General features: G+C 48.5%; 1 protein-coding gene and 1 long non-coding RNA gene across 5 annotated transcripts in view; one reads left to right on the plus strand and one right to left on the minus strand.

Moving 5' to 3' along the window:
- The window catches only part of PLEKHA7 (pleckstrin homology domain containing A7), a 192,577-nt gene extending 171,889 nt beyond the window's left edge, over window positions 1-20,688 (minus strand). For all 4 annotated transcript variants that reach the window (XM_081153006.1, XM_081153004.1, XM_081153005.1 and 1 more), the window contains exons 1-3: window positions 20,575-20,688; window positions 20,384-20,460; window positions 20,238-20,295 (exon numbers count right to left, since the gene is read on the minus strand). In XM_081153006.1, the coding sequence (XP_081009132.1) occupies window positions 20,238-20,295; window positions 20,384-20,460; window positions 20,575-20,660 (221 nt within the window). In that variant the 5' untranslated portion in view covers window positions 20,661-20,688. The remainder of the gene's footprint in view (window positions 1-20,237; window positions 20,296-20,383; window positions 20,461-20,574) is intronic.
- Window positions 20,470-24,158, plus strand: LOC308564604. Its single transcript, XR_013999968.1, has 4 exons — window positions 20,470-20,626; window positions 21,019-21,104; window positions 22,189-22,298; window positions 23,207-24,158. It is a non-coding gene; the product is annotated as an uncharacterized lncRNA (long non-coding RNA).
- The last annotated feature ends 637 nt before the right edge of the window (window positions 24,159-24,795 follow it).

A 24,795-nucleotide genomic window follows, 5' to 3' on the forward strand; every position in this document is an offset into this window, starting at 1 on the left:
GAGGGAGCAGTCAGTGCAAAGGCCCTAAGTCTGGTTGTGCCTCATGTGTTGGAGGAACAGCAAGGAGGCCAAGTGGCTGGAGCACAGCAGGTGGGACAGCAGGGAGAACTGAGGTGGGACAGGTAAGCAAGGATGGTGGGGAGTGGGGGTAGGGGTGGGGGCCAGATGACAGGGCCTCATGGGCCACTGCAAGGACTTTGAATTCAGCTGCGTGTGAGATAAGAGACCTTAGGTTGTTTGAGCTGAAGAGTGACATAATCAAATTTCCACTGTAGAACAATCTCTGGCTGCTGTACTAGGGGAGGGCAGAGAAGCACAGGGACTAGCATAGGGTATTACAACAGTCCAGGCAACAGATGACAGTGATGTGGACTAGGGTGGTGGCATGGATGTCGGGAGAATGGTCTGATCTAGAATACATTTCAGAATAGAACTGGTAGGATTTTAAGTTCCCTGGAAATGTGCCTGATGCCAGGCAGTCCTGGACTTTCCCGGCTGCTCATGCTGGGGAGTCCAAAAGACAAACGGAATTTGGCCCACTGAGCCCAGCCTGGGCGTACAGTATAGAAGCTGTATCACTGCAGAGATGCAGGCAGGAAGCCACGTGGCTGCTTCTGCATGAATGCAGGTGGGGAAGCTCTCACCTGGCCGGGAGGGCCTCTCCCAGCAGGAGGCACCAGCCTTTACCCCCTCCCCACAGTTCTGAAGAGCTGGGTGGCTCATGCCACCAAGAAGCCCAGTGAGGCAAGGTGGTGATCTGGGTCCTAGCCCCGGCTCTACTACCTCCTGCTGTATGACACTGGGTACGTCTGGGTCTCAGTTCCACATATGTAAGGGAGAATTGATATATACCACCTGTGGGGTTCTTGACAGGCTTAAATGAATTAATATATATACCATCCTATGCAAAAACTGGCCCACAGGCTTAGAATCAGAATATACCAACCATTCCTAGTTATGTGACCTTGGACTTAGAGCCTCCCTGGGCCTCTATGTCCTGATCCATAAAGTGGAGGGTATAGCACCTTTTAGAGCCTCTGTGAGGATTAAAGCAAATGATCTGTGAAAAGTGTTGGCTACAGAAAAGTGCTTAAATGGCTGTGAAGGCCCTCTGAGCCTCCAAGTGCTATTTGATCCGATCCCTCTGGTTCCTCCTCCACGCCACCACCTAGGCCCTGCCGACTCTGTCCACCTTCCCCACCTGCCCACCCTGGGGGGAAACTGAGGAGCCAGGCGACCCCTGGCTCACACTGTTCCCTCCTGTCAGGCTCAGAATCAGTGGGCCACTTCTGCAGGCTCAGTGACAGTTCCTGGCGATTTTAAAGGTGGCCTCAGGCTCCAGTCTGCCAGAAACAACCAGCACCCATGGGTCATCCATGGAGATTTCTACTCTCTCAGCTCCAGTGGCTCTCTCTGCTGGTGGCCCTGACCTCAGAGCCTGTGTGCAGACCCAGTGAGCACACAGTAGGTGTTGAATGAGCGGTGTTATAGAAACAAGCCGGGGCACACTCCTGACGCTGGACTGCAGACCAGCAAAACCACCACCAGGTGCGATGTGGTTCACGGTTCCCCCTGCAAGCGTCATGTTCCGTTTCCGTCATACCCACAACCTCAGTTAATGTTTAAAAGCCCTGTGCGAGGACCTCTGGCAGATTCTGCATATAAGTGATTAGCCACAGAGGTTAAGTCCCGAAGGCCTCAGAGAAATCAGGACAGACCAAAGGAGGAGGCGGCAGTGGGCCTGAGAGAAAAGTCAAAGCCTTCTCCATTTTCCTCTCTCCTTCCATCTCTGGGTGGTATTTAAGGACGCTGGGAGGTGCAGAAACAAGGAGTGCAGGAGTGTTACGCTGTCTGTCAGATAATTAAGTCTGTAGGAATCACGATGCACTGGGAGCAAAAGCCTAAACACGGCATTTCCCTCAGTCTTGTTCAGTGGGAGTTACTAACCACCTCGGTCCCAGAGGCTTGAATCCAGTGTCTCCCCTTCCTTCCCCTCATCCTCAGCCCCTCTCCTAGAAGCACTGAGTGCACAGGCCAGGGGACAGACTTTCGGTGCGGTGGGGCAGAGGCCACCGGCGACAGGACTTCTGTCCATCACCCAGAGCTGAGGAAGGACAGCAAGCCTGCCCTCGGCAATGGCCCCTTGGAAGGCCCTGGCACTCGCACAAGGGTGACAGCGGCTCTTGCCCTCACTTCCAGGGGGGTCAGGTTTTAAGTAGGTCACCCCTCGGACACTCACACCACCCACTCTTTATCTGTCTCTTCTATTTTAAGACAGGAGTGCTGCCAGGGAGTGGTGTGGGTTACCCGGTGTCTCCTCCTTTGGAGGCCAAGCCCCTCACCCGTGGGCGGGATCTCTCCCAGCCTCCAACTTACTCCCTCCAACCACGCCCCGAGCTGGATGGGGTCTGCGAGAATGACTGACACCTCACCCCGCACATCCCACTTTCCTCCCACAACCATGGTGGGGCCCTAGTCGTGCCCCTTTTTAAGCCCTGGATCCACATCACCCTCGGGACAAAGCCCCACCGTCCCTGAGCAGCCCTTTCTGCAGCCTCCTTCCTTTCTCGATGTCCTTGAACATGTCACCCTCTCACACAGCTCTGTCCGCACTGCTTCCTCTCCCTTGAACATCCAAACTCCATCACAGAACAAATCCCTGCTTGGTTTTCAAGGTCCAACACAGGCTCCCCTACCCACCCACCCCCAAAGCCTTCCCTGGCCACCCCTCCTCCATACCCCTTCAGTCCCCATGCTTCTCTTACAAAATAATTTCCAAAGAATCCTCTAGTTGTTGGCATGTCTGTATCCCCACCAGAGCACAGCATCTTTGAGGACACCAATGACACTTTGATTCATTAACTGAATGCCTACTATGTACCAGACACCTCTGGGAGCCAGCGATATAGCAGTGAACACAACAGACAAAATCGAGCTAATATTCTAGTGATAACAATAGCTAACACACAGCAGCACCTTCTGTATTCAACGCTGTTCTGAGTACTTTACATTAACTCAGTCCCCATTATTATTATCCCCATTTTACAGATGAGGAAACTGAGGCTCCAAGTTACACAACTTGCTCAGGATCCACAAGCTAGTAAGTGGCAGGGCTGGGACAATCCTGTACCTAACCATATTCCCAACCACTGTGCCATCCTGCCTCTCAGTGCTGTTTACTCTACTCTGCATTACTCATGTTGGTATCCACAGTGCCCAGGCCAGGGCTTGGCACACACCAAATGCCCAGTAAAAGTCTGCTAAGTGAAGGGACCCCTGAATTATGAGTGCTGGTCCCCTGCATGAAGCACCCACTCTTCCTCTTGCCCCCACCCAATCCCACCCAGCTCACAAGATGCTCCAAGTCTTCCCTGACTCATCCAGCCCCTAACTGTCTCCTCCTGGATATTCCCCTCCATGCCTCACCTGAACTACTTATCCTGACACCTAATCACCCACCACCTGACCATCCTATCACCTGAAGCTGTGTGGACATCTTGCTTTGCCAGCTCCCTGATATCCCCCAAAGTACAACCAATATGGTGCCAGGTACACGGCAAAAATGAATATAGAAATACTAAACTGAATCGGGTGGCCCCTCTCCATTTTTCCATTCTCATCGGAGCCATTTTTCCCTTGCCCGAGGGAAGCAAGCCAGGCCTCAGGTCAGACACAACCTCTGCTGCAACCATATCCACACTGATGAAACCTGTAAGCTGTAACAGCCAAGGTCATAATTAGGGTACAGCTGTGGTTACAAACAGCAAGCAGAGTTGGACGTTTTTAACCCTCTGGTGAAACCCATCCAGATGTTCAATGCCCTCTATTAGAAAATGCCCATCACGGAATCTGAGCTGGGCAGGATGTAAGACAAGGAATTAGCCACATATATTTGGAGCAGCAGAGCCATTACAGAGAAAAGACAAAATACCTAGTATTAAGGAAAATACTTGCTAAAATTTATGGAACTATACCTCCTTCTGGGAACTCAGTACTTCAAATGTATTATTCTCATTTAATCAATGCAAAAGACCCATAGGGCAGATACCAGCATTTGCCCATTTTATTTAGAGGTTAAATAACTCACCTGGGTCCCAAAGCCACAAAGTAGGACTGCACTCACTCTGGATCCCATAGCTGCCCTATCTAAAGTCCAGAGTGGGAACAGCTGAACTGTGTGTGAGGCTGAGCCTAGTCAGATACACTCAACACAGGGACAGTAGCCTCAGGGGAGCAGTCCCTTCACCTGTCCCACCTAATAACACACACCAGGCCACAGAGCTTTCCAGGAAGGTTTCCAATGGGCAGGATGGGAGAGCCAGAAGAATATTATCAACTTTCAGGAAGTAAGACAAGAACTTAAGGTCCTTCCAAGCAAAAGGCTGGTCATCAATGCATCTTTCAGGTTGATTTATGACCAAAAGGGGAAACTGTGAATGAAAAAGGGGTTCTATGGAAACTAACCTCACAAGGGGATCTGGTCATTAATTCCTAACTGGGCAGATCATTGTGGGTAGTCATACAGCAGGCATATAACTTCTTTAAAAATTTAAAAAGAACTTAAGGTCCTCAGCAAGGACAAAGTACCCTGGGCCACAGAATGTTTAACATAAGTTAAAAGTTCACCTCTGGGCTCTGTGCCAGTAGGTGCCAGGTCCCAGCTCCCAGGGCCTCCCTGGCCTGAGCAGGTGGTGGATCTTTCAGGACCCACTGCCCGAGGCTCTGCTTCTGAGCCAAGAACATTTATACTCCCTCCCCAAGTGGCCACTGCCCCCATCACCACACCCCTCCCAATACCCCTGAGGGACCTATGGGGACAAAAGGGACCAGCCACTTTCTCCTGCCTAACCTCACAGACTGCCTCCCTCTGCTGCACCAGGAATGGCCAGGGACAAGGCCCTGGGATGCAGGAAAGCATTAGAGTGAGGCTTTCATGCTAACTCTCCTCAAAAGGCCAAATCTCTTCACTATGAAGAGGAGTTTATTTTTAGTCTTTTTTCCACTTTGGGTGGGACTGCCTCAGACCATCTCTGGGCCCAGGGTGTGGCCCTCTGGAAGGAGCCTGAGAAAGCCATCTCCAGGTGCATCCATTCTACAACCTCCCCTGGGCCCAGTGTGAGGTGCAGGGGCTTCTCTGTAATTGGATGTGTGTGTCCTGGAGGCAAGGGGATGACAATTTCTGCTGGACCAGCCAGGGCTCTGTCCAGGAGCTGACTCAACAAAAGGCCTCATGGGGTTTGCTCCCAGTGACTCCTAAACTGACAGTCTCAGGCAGTGCCCTTGCCTCCCTCTCTGTGGCCACAGTCCCTTCAGTGACTTGTATAAAATGTGAGGATTTCCCTGAAACAAATCAGATCCAGCCTCCCCTGCACAGCTCACCACAGTGCAGAGTGGGGACAGGCCAAGCAGGGCACAAAGGGACTGTGAGGACCCCAACTGAGGACCACTGGGGTTGATCCTGGCCCAGCCACCTAAAACCTGTTCAGCAAGTTCTGTAACCTCATATTTCTTGTCTGTACAATGAGGATCATAATAGAACCTACCTTACAGGGTTGCTAGGATTAAACAAGCCCATGCCTATTAAACCCTTGAAACAGTGCACGTGGTGAACGCTACACAAGTATTTGTAAACAAATAAGGACTCTACAAAAGCAAGTGGCTTCTCAGTATGACAGTCCCCCTGCCCCATCGCTCAGATTACTGCACCCCAAAACCAAGCAAAATCCAATGCAGACCTTAGAGAGAAAAAAACAAACAATTCTCAAACCTTCCCACTGACTCAAGGAGGCAATCGGCACCAACAGGTCCTCCCCGTCGAAAGGACCAGTGAGATCCTCACACAGGTGTAACAGTTATTACACCTTAAACATGGACACATGGAGAGTTTGAAATAAAAAGAGTGTGCTTCGGAGTTTAATTTAAATATTTATCTATACACAGAATAGGAAGCCAATTACTTTCCTCTCCCCCAAAGAATTAATATCCCCTCTGAGTTTTAGAAACCATCTGGTACCAAACACACAAACAGGTCTAAGCATTTTCAGGTGAGGAGGACTGGGAAAAAGTCAAAGCAGAGGCCAACTGAGATCTCTCCAGCTCCCACCCACACGCCAGAGCTATAAAAAAAAAAAAAAAGTTGTAATACCCACGCCTTGCTTCCCTCAGGTGTGCATCTTTACTTTTCTCTCCTAAACTCCAAGGGTCCCCACAAGACTTGCAACCAGGGGAGCAACAGGAAGGGGCAGCTTGTCCCAGGCCTACCCCCTAAACCTGTCTCCAAGGCCCCCTTTCCTCTGACTTTTCAGTGAGCTTACAGCAGCCCCGCCTTGGCTCACTTCTTTCCTATAACGTTTCTGGAGAGCCAAGCAGAGCACCGCCTAGGCTCTCTCCTATTGCTTCTTCTGTCCTAGACTTTTCAGTGAGCTGACATCAGCTCAGCCTTGGCTTACTCCTTTCACTGTAACTTTTACTTCTGAGTCCACACTCCCCAGCATGTCCCACTTCTTTCCCATAATGTTTCTAGGGAGCCAAAACAGAGCACCGCCTAGGCTCTCTCCTGTTGCTTCCTCTACCCTAAGCCCTTCCTTTGTTTCACTGTCCCTAGCTTTAATAAATGTACTCTCAAAATCACCTGGACTCGGTGCTATAAAATTTCCCTCCCACAAAGTCAAGAACCCACACATGCCGGAGACAGACCCGCTCCAGGCCAGTCCCTCTCCAGTGACACAGTGAGCCCAGGCTTAACCGGCAATGTGCATGCCAACCACTTGGGGGTCTTGTTAAAAGATAGACTCCATCTCAGTAGGTCTGGGGTGGGGTCTGAGAGTCAGCAGCTATAATCAGCTCCCAGGTGACATGATGCTGATGATTCCTCGATCACGCTTTGAGAGTATTTTTTCCAAATAAAAGTTTGATCCTGTCTTGCCTCCAAAGAAAACCTTCCACTGATTTTCCAGTATTCTCAGGGAAAAGATCTCACCATGTGACCTAGTTCTTGCCTGAAATTCTAGCTCCTTACCCACCACTTTCTTGCCCTCTCTTTTCCACTTATTTATTATCAATTTATTTATAACATAATGAAATGAAATAAAACCACCATCCCACTCAAGCACTGAGGGGAAAAATTATTATCCAAAGACTCGGTAAATGGATGTAATTTCAGGTACTACCAATTCCATTTAGAAACGCATTAATGGGTACAACGGTTATAGACATTTAGTTTCACAGCATTCATCTGCCTGTTTCTTTCAATCCCCAGGTCAAAATGTATTGAGAAAAAAAAACCTTTCCAAACACTTTCATGGGCAGGGAAGGGAAACATTTTCCTTCCCTAGGACCCAGACCATTAACTTTGTGTCCCCCATCACCCCTTTAGCTTACAAACCCCAATTGACCCCCAATTCCAATCAACCCTCTCTTCTTGTATGTCTGCCAGTGTTGAGAGGGTTATGCCAAATGTCCAATTAACTAACCTACACCAATTTGGTTGAGCACCGACTCTGTGCCTGACGCTCCCCAAGGAGCTGGCGAGCTGTTCCTGGCGCAGAGTCACAATCCTGGCCCTGCCCATCTCCCCCAGAACCAGCTCAGAAAGGGCTGTAACACCAGACTCCTCTACAGTTTATCATCACCACTGTCTGCTGGGACACATTTATTCTTCCACACAGAGGAAGAATTCCCATTTTTCAATTAACTGCAGCCTGCTTACCTGCTCTGGCTATCAATGTCAATCACTCAGAACAACCCACCCCCACCCCTGGCCCCAGCCCCTCCCCTGCCCTCAGGAGGACCTCTGAGTGGTGGTGGATTCTGAGATGTGGAGCAGCCAGCCCACCCTCCCCAGGAAGGCACAGTCCCCATTCAGTGGCCACCTACAAGACCAGCCCCACTACCAACCTGTGCGACTGACAGCATCATCTGGGTAGAGAAGAGGGCAGAGCATTCCCAAACTCTCTGAAGGAAACCAGAGGCCCACCAGAAAGCCTGGCTCTCAGGGATCTGCCCTGGGTAATGGGATGGGTATTACAGACAGCTGTACCCTACTGACACTGTCTCCAGGCCTTCCCACAGCTCCACCCAATCAATGCTGGCAAATGTCCTCCTGTACATGGAAGGGCTCACAGTGCCTGAGCACCTACTATGTGCCAAATAGCATGCTAGGAGCTTCAGATAGGCCATCACATTTATTTATTTATTTATTTTATTTATTTATTTTTAAATGTACCTTTATTGATTTCAGAGAGAGGAAAGGAGAGGGAGAGAGAGAGATGGAAACATCAATGATGAGAGAGTCATTGATCGAGCCCACAACCTGGGCATGTGCCCTGACGGGGAATCGAACCCCGATCATCTGGATCCCAACCAGATGATCATCTGGATGCTCAACCACTGAGCCACGCCTGGCCGGGCTAGGCCATCACATTTAATTCTCAAATAACACTAAGGAGGAAAGTAGCACTGTCATTAGTGTAAAATTAGGGAAGCTGAAGCTCCAAGATGTGTTCACTTTCAGTGCTCTAATATAGACCAAGTGCTCTAATACAGACACCACAGACATTGCCTCAAAAAAAATTAAATTTTTTTAAAAAGAGCTAAATGCCCTGCCAGGCAGTGCAAACACTAATACTAATACCTAGAAACCCTCTCACTAGGGGAGGGGTGGGGGTGGGGGAGGGATGGGGAGTAAATCAGAACTGCCCGTTTGGAAGATGTGTCCATCATACACACAGGAGACCTACGCATTTCTCTCCAGTCGGACACAGCCACACAGGGCTTCGGACACGAGGAATGATTGCTTGGATATCTAGCACCAATCATTTTAAAGTGCCCGGCTTCCTTTTAAAAACAAGTCTCAACAGGAAAGCACAGATCTCCCTGGGCTTGCCTGATCTCAGACTTCCCCAAAAAGAGCCGCACAGCTCCTCTGCTGGTTGTGCCGCCCGCCACCATAGGAAGGCGCTGTGGCTAGCAGGAGTAATATAATACTCAACTCTTACTAGCAGGTACGAAACCGCAGGCACTGCTCTAAGTCAGCAGTACGGTCATCGTGCCCATTTTACAGATGAAGAAACATCTGAATACACAGGTTTAAGTCATCTGCCCAAACCAGCAGCAGAGCCAAGATTTCAACCCAGACACTCGGACTCCAGAATTCATATTTCGTAACCCCCATGTGGCACCACCCCTCAGACGCAGGAATTGGAAAAATCCCTAGAGCAATATTCCAGATTACACCACTCTCCTTAAGCCCAGCTATCCAGGCCGAGTCCCTACTCTTCAACTTAGCACCAGCCTCTTCCAGATGAAGATGGGCACACACACACCCTTGCCCCCAGCTCCTTCGATTTCCTCCCCAGCCTCCCCTGCCGTAGGCTGCCCTGCTCTGCTCCACAGCTGCCTGGCCTTCCTCACACTCACCCTCTGAAGCTCACTAGGGGCCCCTCCTCAGGTCCCAGGCCCAGTCACCCACACTGGCACAGCCCAGCGTCCCTCTCTTCTGGACTGGGCACTGCTAGAGGGTGGAGAGGGTGACTTCTATTTCTCTCCACATCACCCAGTGTGAAGACTGGCATACACTAGATGCTTCATCAGAGTCTGGTGAGTGAATGGTTGAATCCTGAACTAAAAGCCTCTGAGTAAACTGCTTCCCCAATAAGGAGTTCACCACTGCTTCAGATGATACACCGATGCCATCTGTGGACGTGCACAGACAACTGAGTTTGCAAGTGGAGAGAATATGATTATTGCTGAGGTTACTGCATTTATCTAAAACACTGCTCTGGCTCCCCTTCTCCTGGGAAGGAGACAGTCTCATCTCCCACTTTATCCAGGGGTAGATAACGCAGCAGGCTGTGCAGCCAGGGGGCTGCGTTTGGGGATGAAATGGGCCCCTTGCTGCCACCCTCCCCTGAGCGCACTGCCCACCCTCCCTGCACTGCACTTCTCCAGGGACGCACAGGAGGCAGCTAGTGTCTCTGGAGGAGACTGCATGCTAACTCCAAGCTGTCAGATGTTGAGGGGGTGAGGGCTCTGCCTTGGCAGGAAAAGCCCCTGAGAGCCCTAAGGATACTAGCTGTAATGTTGGAAGCTCTCTTCTGCAGAACTTGAAAGAGACAGTCTGGCTCTAATCTAAGCAGGCTTAAGAGGCTCATCAGCCCCTAAGCTGTGGTCAGCTGACATCTGGGGGCAAGTTCGGGGGTCCACTCCCCAGCACACCAGGAACCTACCCATTGCCTTGTCTGGGGGCCATCCACCCCACCCATCACCCTCCTATGCTGTAGGGGACTTTCTGAGGGAGGTGAATGGGGGCTCTGTGTGAGCATCACCAGGAAAGATTCAGAGGACCAGGTTTGTGGAACAGAATAGACCCTATAGGAGGGTTCAGGACAGAGGGGTAGCAATGGGAACCAGAGGATACCTAGTGCCACATCACACAAAACAACACAAATTTGGAGCCAAGAAGACTTGTGTTCAAGTCCCAGCTCCCCGACCAATGCTCTTCTCTGGCCTTGGGAAGGTCGTTTAACCCCTTCCCATTCCAAATCTCAACTGCTTGATCTGTAAAATGAGGACAATAAAAATACCTGCCTCTAAAAAGGAATTTACGTGCTTCCAACTAGTATAGGGCACCATGAAGATTATCACTGTCAACATCTGTGGCCCAGGCAGCACCAGGCAGTAAGTCTGTCCTTCAGCAGTCAGAGCTGATAACCAGCTGGCTGCCCAGATTAAGGAGCAGACATCTGTGCAGCCCTCTCGATGCCCAGGAAAGAGGCAAACCAGGAGCCGCTTTCACACCTCATTACCCAGGGTTCTTTGTCCCCAGGTCCCTGCAACATGAATAAGGTACCCGCAGCCCTGGAACAGTATGCCCTTCATGGACAAGGTTAAACAGTGTTATTTTTAAATTAACTTTTTATTTGGAAATCATTTCAAATTTACAGAAAAGTTACAAGAATAGTACAAAGAATCTCCATACAGCCCTCACACAGACTTACCCATCGCTAACATTTTGCCCCATCTGCTCTATCACCCACTCCCCTGCATAGGCGCGCACACAAACACACACACACACACACACACACAGAGTTTTTTTTACCTCAACCACTTAAAAGCAAATCCTTCAAGGACATCTTTTTAATAACCATAATGGTTATGCAGTTTTTATGGGTCCAAACCAACTTCTGAGTAGTCCTAGAGTTTGCATGCTCCCAACCCAGGCAGCCCCAGTTCAAGGGCACCAGTTGTCTCCTACAGCAGCCGAATGAGATTAGGGTCCAGAATTCACATCTCCACCTCATCTCTTAGGTGTGTGGATGTACAAACAAGGAGCTGGCATTTACTGGGCATTTACTATGTGCCAGGTACTTGCTAAACCCTTTCCATCAATTAATTCATATACTTCTCACATTTATCCCCATTTTACTGGTGAGGAAGTGAGGCTTAAAGGGGATGGGTAACCGACCAAGGTCAGAGAGCTGTAAGTGGTGGAGCTGGAAGTAGAACCTTAGGAATCCAAATCCTACACACCCACCCACTGCCTCCTTACACACGCTACCACATACACAACGTCTGTGTATTTTTCTGCATGATGAAGTTGCATGATTGTGCTTTGGGCTTCCAGAAAAACCAACCCTGCTGCCAGGCCACCACCCAAGTGACTGAATAGGCCGCATGCAAGAAAGAGAGGTGGTTTAGCACAACTCAGTCCAGGCAAAAGATGACCGAGGTCACAAGAGCTGCTGATACTGTCTTCCTCTAGACCTGTATATCCCCCTTTGGACACAGAGGCTGGGAAGCCAATGATCGGTCTCCCCATACTTCCCTGTCACTTGAGACTGAATAGGACTATTGGTGCCCCTGGGGGGACGTGTTTCTGTCTAGGAAAACACAAAGTTATACAACGAACATGATGCATCCCTGCCACAGTACTGATCTTAACAGAAGATATGGAAGGGGATTTTATAAGTTAAATTGAGGGTCAAGTTCACATGAATTTTTGTACACAACCAACATTTTGAGGGCATTTTCCACCATCCAGTCTGCCAGATGAGTTGACCTTCACCCTCTTCTGTCATTAGGGCTGTGGTTGATAAGTCAGAGAAGCTCTGATCTGAGACAAGCCACATGCCCACCCTCTTCTCTGTGCCTTGAAAAAGCTGAGCTAATACAGCATGAAGCTTTGGGAAGTCACTTCATCACTCCGAGCCCACATTTCTGCACTAAGAACACAATAATTGTGAGCCTCCAGATAAGGTTCATGAAACACTCTGTAAATAGTAAGACATTAACCCAAAACACTTCTCATTTCAAAAAATCTAAATAAAAATGTTTTGACGGCCATTTCAAAACAACAGGCAAATAAAGCCATATTCCTCCGTGCTTTTCCCTCTGCCAATATTTACTTATGACACCATGCCAGTTTACTGAGCTGCTGCCGTCTCATGGGAGCAAAAAGATTCAACAGGCTCTCTGCTGGAGAGGCGGGAAACTGGAGCAGGCACCTCACTAAATCACCAAACAGTCTACATCATGAAGTGCTTTCACAAATAAGCTCCTTTCCCTGTGGTACATAACACAGTGGAATATTACTTGCTGTAAAAAGAATGAAATCTTACAACAACATGCTAAGTGAAATAAGTCAGAAAGAGAAAGGCAAATACCATATGGTTTCACTTACATGTGGAATCTAAAAAATCAAAGGGACAAATAAACAGAAACAAAGTCATAAATGCAGAGAATGAATTGATTGTGGCCAGATGGGAGGGAGGTTGGGGTAGGGGCTGGGTGAAAAAAGTGAAGGGGTTAAGTAGTACAGTTGACAGTCATGGGGATAAAGTACAGCATAGGGAATATAATCAATAATATTCTAATAACTATGTATGGCACGAGGTAGATATAAGACTTATCAGGAGGATTACTTTGTAAATCATATAAATGTGTAACCACTACGCTGTACACCTGAAACTAATACAATCTTTTTTTCCAAAATGTATAAGTAGTTTAGTTTGGTATAGACTTGGTGTAGACATTGTAAACTGTCTTCCAGAAAGTTTGCATAAATTTATTCTAATCAATAGTATACAAACTACTCATTTCCCAACTTTTTCATCAACACTAGATGTCATCCAACATTTCATTTTTGCTAATCTGATATGAAACTAATGCAATCTTGAATGTCAACTGTAAATGAAAAATATTTAAAATAAAACAAGCTCCTTTTTTCCAAAATCTTAGATTCACTACCATAAGTATTTTTTTTAAAGTTTTTTTATTTTATTTTATTTTTTTTAATCCTCACCTGAGGATATGTTACTGATTTTTTAGAGAGAGAGGAAAGGAGAGGGAGGGAGAGAAACATCAATGTGAGAGAGAAACATCGACTGCTTGCCTCCCGTACAAACCCCCAGGGATAGAACCCGCAACCTGGGTATGTGCCCTGACCGGGAATCAAGCCTGCGACCCTGCAGTGCACAGGACGACACTCCAACCAACTGAGCCACACCAGCCCGGGGAACTCCCATAAACAAGAGAATGGAAAGACTGCCATCGGTGCACAAGAAACCTACACCCACCCTCTCACACACAGCACTGCGAATCGGGGCTAACACCTCTCCCCCACAACCCGCACCCTGTCCTTTCTCTGGGGAAAAAAGAGCCTTCCAAAGCAACTGGCGACCGGCTTCTTAAAGAGTTTTCTCCAGATCTTTTCCGGGAGGGTTTTGAGACCATGGTACACATCGTGGCTCTTAATCCTTCCTTCAGCTTTCTGCACAACGCCGCTCTTGTTCCTCCCTCACAGAGCCCAGCATTTCAAGCCGTGAGTCAGTTTTCGCCCTTGATGAAACAAGCAGGAAGCGAAACGCGGAGTGTGGGATTCTGCCAGAGCTTGCCAAGCTGGGGGAACCTTTTCTTAATTTGCAACAAGAGGTTTCAGAATTTCCCTTTTAAATACATGTAAGCTGTGAGCTGCCCAGAAATACTCTGTAGAACGGTTGCTCTCTACTTGAAATAAAGTTTCTGGGACTGCTATTCCCAGAAACATCTCAATGAGAAAGATGACAACTAAATAAACCACCAGGTTGGCACTCTCCGAGACAAATCTCACTAACATGAAGTTCAACATCTATCTGGGGAGTAAAACGTGGCAGACAGGATGGACTTCCTGGGCTAGCCTGAGAGACTGTCCCTTGGCTGACAGCATAATTAAACCTCAAGAAGGTGGCTTCCTGGGCCACCCAGTGTTCATAGGCTTTCCTGAAGGCCTTCCACACTTGATGTCTACAGCCAGCTGAGGTCCCCACCTGGACACTGTGACCCCTGGTTCAGCCTTCACTCCCCAGTTCTTCCACCCTCCCTCCCTCTGTCAGACTCAAAAATGGGTTTGCTGAATACAAGAACACACTCTAGATATTTAGCATTATCTCTAGAAGGGTAACACTTCTGAAGGAGGCCTGAAGCCTTGGCTCACATCAGTCCCCACTCCCTGCCTCCCTGGAACAGTTTTTTAACTGCCCACTCCCAGCCTCCCTGCTCCTCACTCCTGTCCCAGGGGGCCTGAGCACCCTCACTCTTGCCCTGTAGTGTCTCAGAGTGGTGCATGGTGGCGGTGATTCAGCCTATGAGGTCAATGTCCTGATATCTACATACTTCTAGGAATATATCCTAAGAATGCTGAAACACTAATCAGAAAGAACCTATGCACCCCTGTTCATAGCAGCGCAGTTTACAACAGCTAAGATGTGGAAACAGCCCAGGTGCCCATCAGTAGCTGAGTAGATAAAAAAGCTGTGGGTCATTTACACCATGGAATACTATGCAGCTGTAAAAAAAAAAAAAAGGATCTGTGCCCTTTGGGACAGTATGGATGGACCTGGAAAATATTATGCTAAGCAAAATAAACCAGGCAGAGAAAGACAAACATCGCATGATCTCACTTACATGTGAATCTAAAGAACTTAATAAACTGATGGACAGAACAGATTCAATGATATGAAAGCATGGATTAGACAGATGAATCTCAGAAGGAAGGGGGGAGGGGTGGAGGGAGAGAGATTAACCAAAGAACTTAAATGCATATATGCACAACCCAAGGACACGGACAATGGTGTGGAGTGGGACTGGGGAGGTGGGTGGGGCGGGGTAGAATGGTTTAATGGGGAGAAAAAGGGACATCTGTAATATTTTGAACAATAAAAAATTAAAATAAAATAAAATATTATATTCCACTATATAGAGATGAACCATAAGATTTATGTTAATAATTTAAAACTTTTTAAAACTAAGAATGACATTAAATAGCAAATAAAAACACTATGACAAGTAGAGGAAAAGACTTTAGAAGAAAGAAAAAGTTTTATACCTTAATACCTTTATTTTTCTGGCTTTTTGAACAAGTGGCCCTGCTCTTTCATTTTGCACTGGGCCCTGCAAATTCTGAGCCAGTCCTGCCCCTGGGACTTGCTTTGGTCCAAAGGGCTGGGGAGTGGAGTGGAAAGTCAGCCTTACTCCAACCCTCAGAACTGTCTTTCCCAAGAGCCTCGCTGCCCTCATTTGGAGATGTGCACCCACAAGGGCACTGGCACCTACATGGATGGCCCTGCAGGCTCCAAAGCTGAAACTGAGGAACATGAAGCTAGAAGGGACCTTGTACAATCAGCTGATTCCCCCCAGATACAGAGCATGAGGTCATGAGGTTAAGAAGCCAGAGGTCAGGTTCCTGCTTTGTGTGCTGTGCCTGACGGCAAGAAATACATACAAGAAGCCTGGGGTCCAGGCACCAGCCTTGACAGCCGCCGTTCCTGGCTACTTTGCTTCGCTTACCTTGCCTGGTCTTCCCCACACTCTGATCTCTTCTCCAATAAGAAGTTTTCTAAGACCCGGAATACCTACTTAACCCCCTGTGTCCCTCAAACACTGCTGCTTTAATGCATACCAGGTGCCTACTCAGTGCCCAGTGGTGGGATGGGCGCCAGTCTCAGAGGTGGAGAACAGGGTTCTGCCTTTAAGGATCAACCTTGGCACAGGCAGGGTAGCCAGAACCCCTCCTCTCTGCCATTCACCCTCCTTTTCGACTCAGGACCTATTCAAAACTGCTGTAGGGAGAACCCAGCGCATGGGGTTCCATGAAACCCCTGAAGACCAGGCCAGTGTAACACTCTAATTCCCACGGCCCCTTCAAGAACCTAATGGGTCTCATGTTTGAAAAGGCTATATCTGCCAGACTGTTTTTACTAAGTAATAATTAATGTCTTCCATTTCTTACTAATCAGATACATGCACCATCACCAATCAGCATAGGAGTCCAAGGACTGCTGCCCTTCCAAGGAGTCTCAGTCCCCGGCAAAGACAAAGAAGAGGTCTGGCCCATGAGCCTTGGGCGGCCTGAGTCAGAGCAATGCCACATGGCATGGGGCGCCTTCATTAACCCTGGCTCTCCCCTGTGACATGGGGTAGAAGCCGCCATGACTACCATGGTTACCATATTAGAAAATGAAGACCCGCGGTTCTAGTCCCAGCTCTGACTCTTTAGCAAAATCACTGAATCTTCATGCACCTGAATTTCGTCATCTGAAACAGGATAGACCCTGATCTGTGGCTTTTAGGGGCTATTATAAGGATCAAGTATGAAAAGGTACCAGAAAAAGCCAACTGCCTTTGCTGTTGGAATGACCAGGATTATTACATGTTTCCACATAGGTAAAATGAAACTAGTAACTTCCTACTTCATTAAGTTGTTGTAAGAATTAAATCACATAACAGTTATAAAACAGTTCCTGGTATTTTTCAAGGACTTGAAAACATGAGGCTATTACAAAATCTCTAGTACTCTGATTGCTGCTGCATTAATGGCACTATTAACACAATTGTTATTATATCCTACTAACTGGCTAAGGGAATCATGGGAAAGTAGAGAAGTCTTGGAGGACAAGTCTTTTTAGAGGGGATGTCAGCATTGCCTAGTCTAGAACTGAGAGAACCTCATATATTTTGTCCCTAGTTAATCCACAGTTGAAGACAAAGTGGAGAAACCAAAACTGAAATCCACCTCCCTTAGCTCAAGGTTTTCTCCTTCAAGAAATGGATTCTGGAGAGTATTCAAACATCTGCTATCAGGAGCAATTGATGCATCCTAAAAACCTCACACAATTTTCCAGGCAAGCATCCACTCGGGAAAATAAAATCAGGGATGCTAAAACTTTGTCCCTCTAACTGAGCCGTATTAGAGAATTGCCCCCTCCCCCCAAAAAAATGGAAAATTCAGAAAAGTTCATGGCAAATCCAAGAAAGCAGATTGAAGTGAAACACTTTTTATGTGGGGAAAAGGAGAGTAATTACTCCCAAACCTTTAAGTCTTCAAGAACTCGTCATAGAACGAGGTAGAAAATACAGTCAGCTGCACAGGGTCCCAGGGACACGGTGACACACTGCTTCCCCCTTTGCCTGGAAGGACTTGGCCAAAGCCCTATAGGTAGGACAGCAGGGCTTGCTAAAGGATAATCAGGAGGGACTTCACAGAGTTGCCACAGAAGAGGCAGCAAAAGAGATGAAGGGCACGAGGCTGTGACAATGGCCTAAGATCCTACACACCCTCAGATCCCTCAACTCAAGATTTTGCCTACAACTTCACAGAAAAGACAGAAACCCTAAACAGGAGAGGTGGGTACCTCTCCCCTCACCAAGCCTATCAAACTCCTTGCAGCAGTTCAGGCACGCACAGCTCTTCCTCCCATCAATGGATGAAGTGCCCTGTACCCATCTAAGACCAATTAGACTTATGACCTGGGTCCCTTCCCTCTCATCTCGCAGAAACACTGCTTCAGCAACGGTCCCGTCTCCTTCCTACATCATCTATTTCTCCCTCTCTACTGGATCATTCCCATCAGAACAAACCATGCTCTACAATCTCCTATAGTCTCTCCCTCAAACCCACATCCTCTCCAGTCCTCAGCTAATTTCTCATCTCCACTTTGTAACACAACTGCCTTGGAAGATTGACCCAAACTTATTGACTCCATTTCTTCATTCCTTTTCTCTTCCATCTACTCCTGCCAGATTTTGTCCTGTACGTTTCTGGGAGCCCTCACTCTCCTAGGCTTTCTCCTACCTCCTCAGTTCTTCTCACTCCCCTTTGCTGGATCCACCTCTTTTAACTGCTGCTCTGTCCCAAGGCTTGGGGCATCTTCTTTTTCCTGTCTGCACTCTCCTAGGTAATTCCATCTAATCCTGTTGCCTTGAATAACACCTATAAAACCCAAATGTCTCTCTTCAGTCCTCTCTCTCCCTTAGCTTCAGATGCATACATCTGACTGGTTGATATGTTCACATCTCAAATGTAGCGTGGCAAAACAAGATCTCGCACTCTCCCCCACCCCAAACCTGCGCCTCCTCCGGCCTTCCAACCTCAATGATGTAAGCACCGTCCACCCAGGTGCTCAAGCCTCTAGGAGTCATCTTTGACTCTTCTCTTTCTCCCACAGACTGCATCCAAATCATCAAGCCTGAACCTGACCACTCCTTTCCACCTTCAGGGCTACCACCCTCAGTCAAGCCATCATTAACTCCTGCCTGGACTACAGCAGCAGCCACCTACTGCTATCCAGCCCACTCTACTACAGGTAGAGTGATCTTTCTTTTTAAAAAAAAATAAATTTTTTCTTTAAATTGATTTCAGAAAGAGGAAGGGAGAGGGAGCAAGAGAGAAACACCAATGATGAGAAAGAATCACTGCAAGCCTCCTGCAAGCCCCCTACTGGGGATCAGCCTACAACCGGGTATATGCCCTGAGATGGAATCTAACTGTAACCTCCTGGTTCATGGGTGGACGCTCAACCACTGAGCGATGCCAGCTGGGCTAGAGTGATCTTTCTAAAGTGCCACATTCGCTTCTGTACTCCCAACGCCTAGAACAATGTGTGGCACACAGGAGATATCTAGTAAGTCTCAACAGATGCAGTTATGAGCCAGAGAGGGCCACTGATAAGTTCTAATGGTCCCAACCAGCTCCCCAACTTCACACACACACACACACACACACACACACACAAGGCAGGATAGAACAGCATTTATAGTCCTAGTGCTCACTTCTATTAATCTCATCCATCAGAATTTCAATAATCCTGCAAGAGCCAAATCCAGAAGGGAGGCTCTGGGCCTTTCCGGAACCATCTGAGCTTCGAAAATACTGCTCCACTGCCGACAAGCAGTGTTTTCAAGTTGGTAGTAAAAAAAACGGATTTCTGACTCACAGTCCCCAAAACTATTTAGTATTAGTCAGACCACCGTCCAGCCAGACCTTAAGCTAGTTCATTCATTCAGTGAATAAACATTTACCGAGTGCCTACTCTGTGCCAGGCACTGGGGCAAAGGATCAAAAGCACTGTGTGACCTCATGGAGCTCACTGGGGAGCAGGCAGAGGAAGAAACGCTGCAACAGAGGCACTGCCCTGAGCAGCGGGAAAGTAAAGACTACGCTATAGTGTTAGCGCCTGAACGGCGCCTCGAGTTCATTTCTACAGACCCAGGTCTGGGATAACCTGGTTTATGAGGCAAGGTTCCCGGGTTTTTTTGGAAAAGCCACTACCTGACTAAGCAGAGGCAGGTCTGACTGTCCCCGCTGAGCGCCGGCTGGAGACGCGCCCGGTTCCAAGCAAGGTTACCGCCTAATCGGTTCCCCTCCCCACCCCCACCCCTCCCCAGCAGGCCGGCGACGGAGGGGCGGGGTGGGGTGCGGTTCCAGCTCCACGCTACCATCCCCGAGAACGCAGCCGAACAGAAAGACCGCCCGCCCCAAACGAGATTCCCTCCCTCCTCACCCTCCCCACCCTCCGGTTCCCCGACGCGGGAACGAACTCCTAGTCTACTCTCCCCACCGCGCTCACCCGGGTCCCGGCCCTGCGCAGCCCGAGACCCCAAATGGGAGGCGTGTCCGGCCCCTCACACCAGCGCCCAAAGCCAACCCAATTGCTGATCCAGGATCGCAGTTTGCGGCCCCAGCCCCGCAGCGGGCCGGATCCCGGCCCCCGGCCCCGGTTCCCCAGCGGAGATGCGGACCCCACCCCGCCGCGGTCCAGCAGCCGCCTCACAACTCCGGCAAACAAAACCCCACATCTGCGGCCGCGGCGCTGTGCGCGCCAACTCGCCCAGGACCGCGCGGGAGGAGGGGGCGCGGGCGCGCGGCGGGAACCGGGTGGGACCCGCGGCACAGGTGCGAGCGCGACGGCGCCCCGGTCACTCACTCGATGAAGTAGCTGGCGCCCTCCTCCGTGAAGCCCTCCTCCCAGCCGCGGGGCAGGTCTGCGGAAACGCGAGAAAAGTTAAGGTCAAACTTGGCCACCCAGGCGCGCGGCCCCCGGTTGCCCCATCCCGCCGACCCTGCGCCCACCTGAGCGGATCATGTGGCCGGAGTTGACTGGCTCCCCGGTGCGTGGGTGCAGCCAGGTCGTGCAGCGGAGCTGGTCACTACGGGGAGAGAGGTGCACCTGTTAGCGTCGCCGCCACCCGGGGGACGCCCGCCCGGCCCGCATCCCGCCGGGCCCCTCGCCCCCGCCCGCCGTCCGCGTTCCCGCGCCGCACTTGATAAAGAAGACGCGGCCGTCCCGACACACTCCGTAGGACCAGTGCTCAGGTAAAGTGTCCCGCCCGATCCCCGCCGCCGCCATGTTCGCCGAGCGCGGAGCCGCCGCGGGCGCCGCGGGGCGGGAGGGAGGGAGTGGGGGCGGAGGGGGCGGAGGGGGCGGCGCGGGGGGCGGGCAGGCGGGCTCGGCCGGCGCGGGCCCACGCGGCGCCCCTGGGCCCTCCATCGCTGAGCGGGCTCCTCCGGGCGCGGGCGGACGGCCGGGTCCCGGACGGCGGCAGGAGCTCCGCGCCGCACCCGCCAGCCCGAGCGCGGCGGCCGCGGCCTTTGTCCCCGGGCTTCCCCGCCCCCAGCCCTCCGCGCGCCCCTTGGCCCCGGAGCCCCGGAGACTCAGGCGGGGCGGGGGCCGCTGTCTGGGCTCCGGGGGCAAACTCCGGAAACAGGGTGCACCCCGAATGTTCCAGTAAACCCCACCCGATTCCTGCGGCAGAACTTTTCTCTCCGGGAACTGTACTTCCTTCTGAACCATGTAAGCCTCACCAGGTTACTTCCATATTCCGAGCCTGTTTCTTCCTCTGTGAAATAAAGTTAATAATAAATATTACACGGGATGGTTGTGTAGATTAAATGAAGTGACAATGTAGTAGGTCCTCTGTTAATGCCAGGTCAAGCATAATTTCATTTACCCAAATTCGCAGCTGGAATATGAAACAGGTGGGCGCAGGTCCTCTCCCCCGCAAACACACACACAACCCTAAAGTTGTAGGGATCGCAGGCTCTGCCTTCAGTTCCCGAATAACTGAGTGCTGGGCTGTACCTCAGCCGTCTGTTAATTTTTAGAAGAGCAGATCCTCCAGTGGGGGCTCTGGAAGTTCTTTTCATGGCTGGAGCCTTCTCATATTCAGGTCTGTGCTCTCATCTCAGCTCCTGGGGGATCCTTTCCCTGACCCCTCTGTCTGAAGGAGAGTCTTCCCCTCCTCCCTTCACTATCCCATTACTGTTTCTTAACTGACCTTATTTGTGTGTGTTTCTTTATTGCCTTGTTTGTTGTATATTAGTCCCCTGCCATCACTACAATGTCAGCTAGCTGAGAGGAGGGGCCTGTCTCATATACTGTCATATCCATGGTGCCTGGAACAGTGCCTGACTCATGTATGCACGTAAGTGCTGAATGAGTGGGTGAAACCCTCCACACTGACACCCCTGCACACTGAACAGGGACAGAGGGGAAGATGGGAGATATCAGGCCCAGCCTTTGAGGGACATAGGCTATAGTTAATGAGATGAGACCCACATAAAAGTGTGGGCATTAGTTATTCAGAAAGTCACCCTTGTAGTAAGATTAGGCTGACCTAAAGGACTGGTCAAGTTTGGGAAGAGGAGAGATGGGAGAGCAAACAGGGTTGTGGGAGAGGTGTGGGATATTGAGGAGGCCATACACACACCCTTTCTTGGGAACAGACAGTGATATTTGGGTAGTTCACCGATATGAGTTAGAAAAAGGGAATTGGTGTGATTGTGGAGGACCCTTAACACCTGTTGGAGAGGGCCTCCTGCCTTTTTTTTTTTTTTAAATCCTCACCTAAGGATATTTTTTTTCCATTGCTTTTCAGAGAGAGTGGAAGGGAGAAAGAAAGAGAGAAACATGGACGTGAGAGAGACATGGATTGGTTGCCTCCCGCATGGACCTGGACCTGAGCAGGGGATTGAGCCTGCAACCAAGGTACATGACCTTGGCTGGAATCGAACCTGGGACCCTTCAGTCCATGGGCCAACACTCTAACCATTGAGCCAAATCAGGCAGGGTAAGGGCCTCCTGTCTTTGAGGAGATTCTTGAGCAAATGACAATGGGAAAAGTAGTGTTTTTATTGTTAAACATTAATTTGAAATACTGCATTAAGTGGACAAAGGTCATGAACACACAATTCACAAAAAAGTAATAAATAAAAGAAGCTTTTAAACAAATGAAAAGACACTCAACCACCTCATAATAGGAGAAAGGCAGATTAAAATTAAGGTGAAATACTATTTTTTAGATATCAAATTGGCAAAAAGCACACTGTAGAGAAAGACATTCTTGTTCATTGCTGACAGGACTATAAAATGGTTGTCTCTTTGAAGGTAGTTTGGTAAAAGCTATTAGAATTTAAATGCATGTACCTTTTGACCTAGCAATTCCACTACTAGAACTTTATCCTACATTAGTGCTCACACAGCACAAAGGCCTGTATATTACAGTATTCACTGCAGCATTGTCAATAGTTACAAAAGACTAGAAACAACCTAAATGAAAGAACAGGTTTGTACGGTAATGAATGTTAACTAGACTTATTGTGGTGATATTTCACAATATATACAAATATTGAATCATTATGTTACATACCGGAAACTAATACAATATTATATGTCAATTATACCTCGATTTAAAAAAACAACAGATTGTCATATTCCTACAATAGGATGCAGCTATTACAAAGAATGAGTGTGATCTCTAGGTACTGCTATGGAGTAGTCTAAGATATTAAGTGAAATGCAAGATGCAGAACTGTCTATATGGTATGCTACTATTAATATATAGGGGGCATCATGGCTGAGTAAGATATCCCTCGTTTATGTCTTCTCCTCAACAGCAACAATTTGGCATCCATCCACGGATAAAAGTGTTTTGTGGAAGCTGTGGGGTCCAGCACCATATGCCAAGAAACCCAGGAGTTTTACCCACACATGCATCAGGCAAAAGGCATACAGACATTGGTACTGCTTGTGGACACTGCAGTTGCCCATGAACTGACTCTAGCCCCTCTCAGCTGCAGTGGAGGAGCCCCTGGAAAATATTATCTTAGACGATCACCCACAGGTGAGGGAGTCTTTGTGGAAGGCAAGGTTTCCAGCAGAGAAGTTCCAGCATACCACTGGAACAAAAAATACAAGTTTGGGTGCATTGAAGAGGGCAGTTAGTAAAGACTAGAGGAGGTAACTGCTCTTTCAAATGTGAAGACAGCCACACAAACCTTCAAGGAACATGAAAAATCAACAAAACGTGACATCACCAAAGGATCCCAATAACCTTTTAGTAAGCAGTCCAAAAGACATGGAGATCTGCAATTTACCTGATAATTCAAAATAGCTGTTTTAAGGAAACTTAATGAGCTACAAGAAACTATAGAAAGACAATTCAATGAAGTCAGGAAAACAATACAGTACATGAACAAAATGGGAAGTATAAGAAAGAGATAGTAATCATAAAAAAACGAAACAAATTCTAAAGCTGAAGAACACAATGAGTGAAATGGAAAAATGCAATAGAGGACATCAACAGCAGAATGAATCAAGCAGAAGAAAGTGTCTGTAAGTTAGAAGATAACTTTGAAATTACCTAGTCAGAGGAGAACAAAAAATGAAAAAGAGTAAAGAAAGCCTACATGATTTATGGTGTACCATCAAAAGAAATAATTTGTGCCCAGTCAGGAGTGGCTCAGCGGTTGAGCGTCGACCTAGGATCCAGACGATCGGGGTTCAATTCCCGGACAGGTCACATGTCCGGGTTGCAGGCTTAATCCCCAGTTGGGGGCGCGCAGGACGCAGCCGATCAATGACTCATCATTGATGTTTCTATCTCTCTCTCTCCCTCTCCTTTCCTCTCTCTGAAATCAATAAAGATATATTTTTAAAAAAAGAAAAGAAATAATTTGTGAATTATTGGAGTTCCAGAGGGAGGGAAGGGTCAGAAAGCTTATTTAAAGAAATGATAGCTGAGAACTTCCCAAATATGGGGAGAAATTTGGATATCCAAGTACATGAAGCTCATAAGTCACCAAATAAACTCCAAGAGGTCCTCTCCAGGACACATTATAATAAAACTGTCAAAGACAAAGAGGGAATCTTAAAAGCAGGGAGAGAAATGAAGCTTGTAACTTACTAGGAACTTATAAGGTTATCAGCAAATTTCTCAGCAAAATACTTAAACAGGCTAGGAGAGAATGGGATGATGTATTAAAAGTCCTCAAAAAAACCTGCCAACCAAGAATGCTCTAATCTGGCAAAATTATCCTTCAGAAATGAAGGCAAGATCAAGATTTTCCCAGAAAAACAAAAGCTAAGGGGGTTCATCACCATTAGACCTACCTTACAAGAAATGCTGAAAGGAGTTCTTAAAGCTGAAATGAAAAGATGCTAATTAGTAACATGAAAACATACAATATGCTGGTAAAGGTAAGTA

This window comes from Miniopterus schreibersii (genome assembly GCF_964146895.1).
Source record: "Miniopterus schreibersii genome assembly, chromosome: 12".
Lineage (NCBI taxonomy): Eukaryota > Metazoa > Chordata > Mammalia > Chiroptera > Miniopteridae > Miniopterus > Miniopterus schreibersii.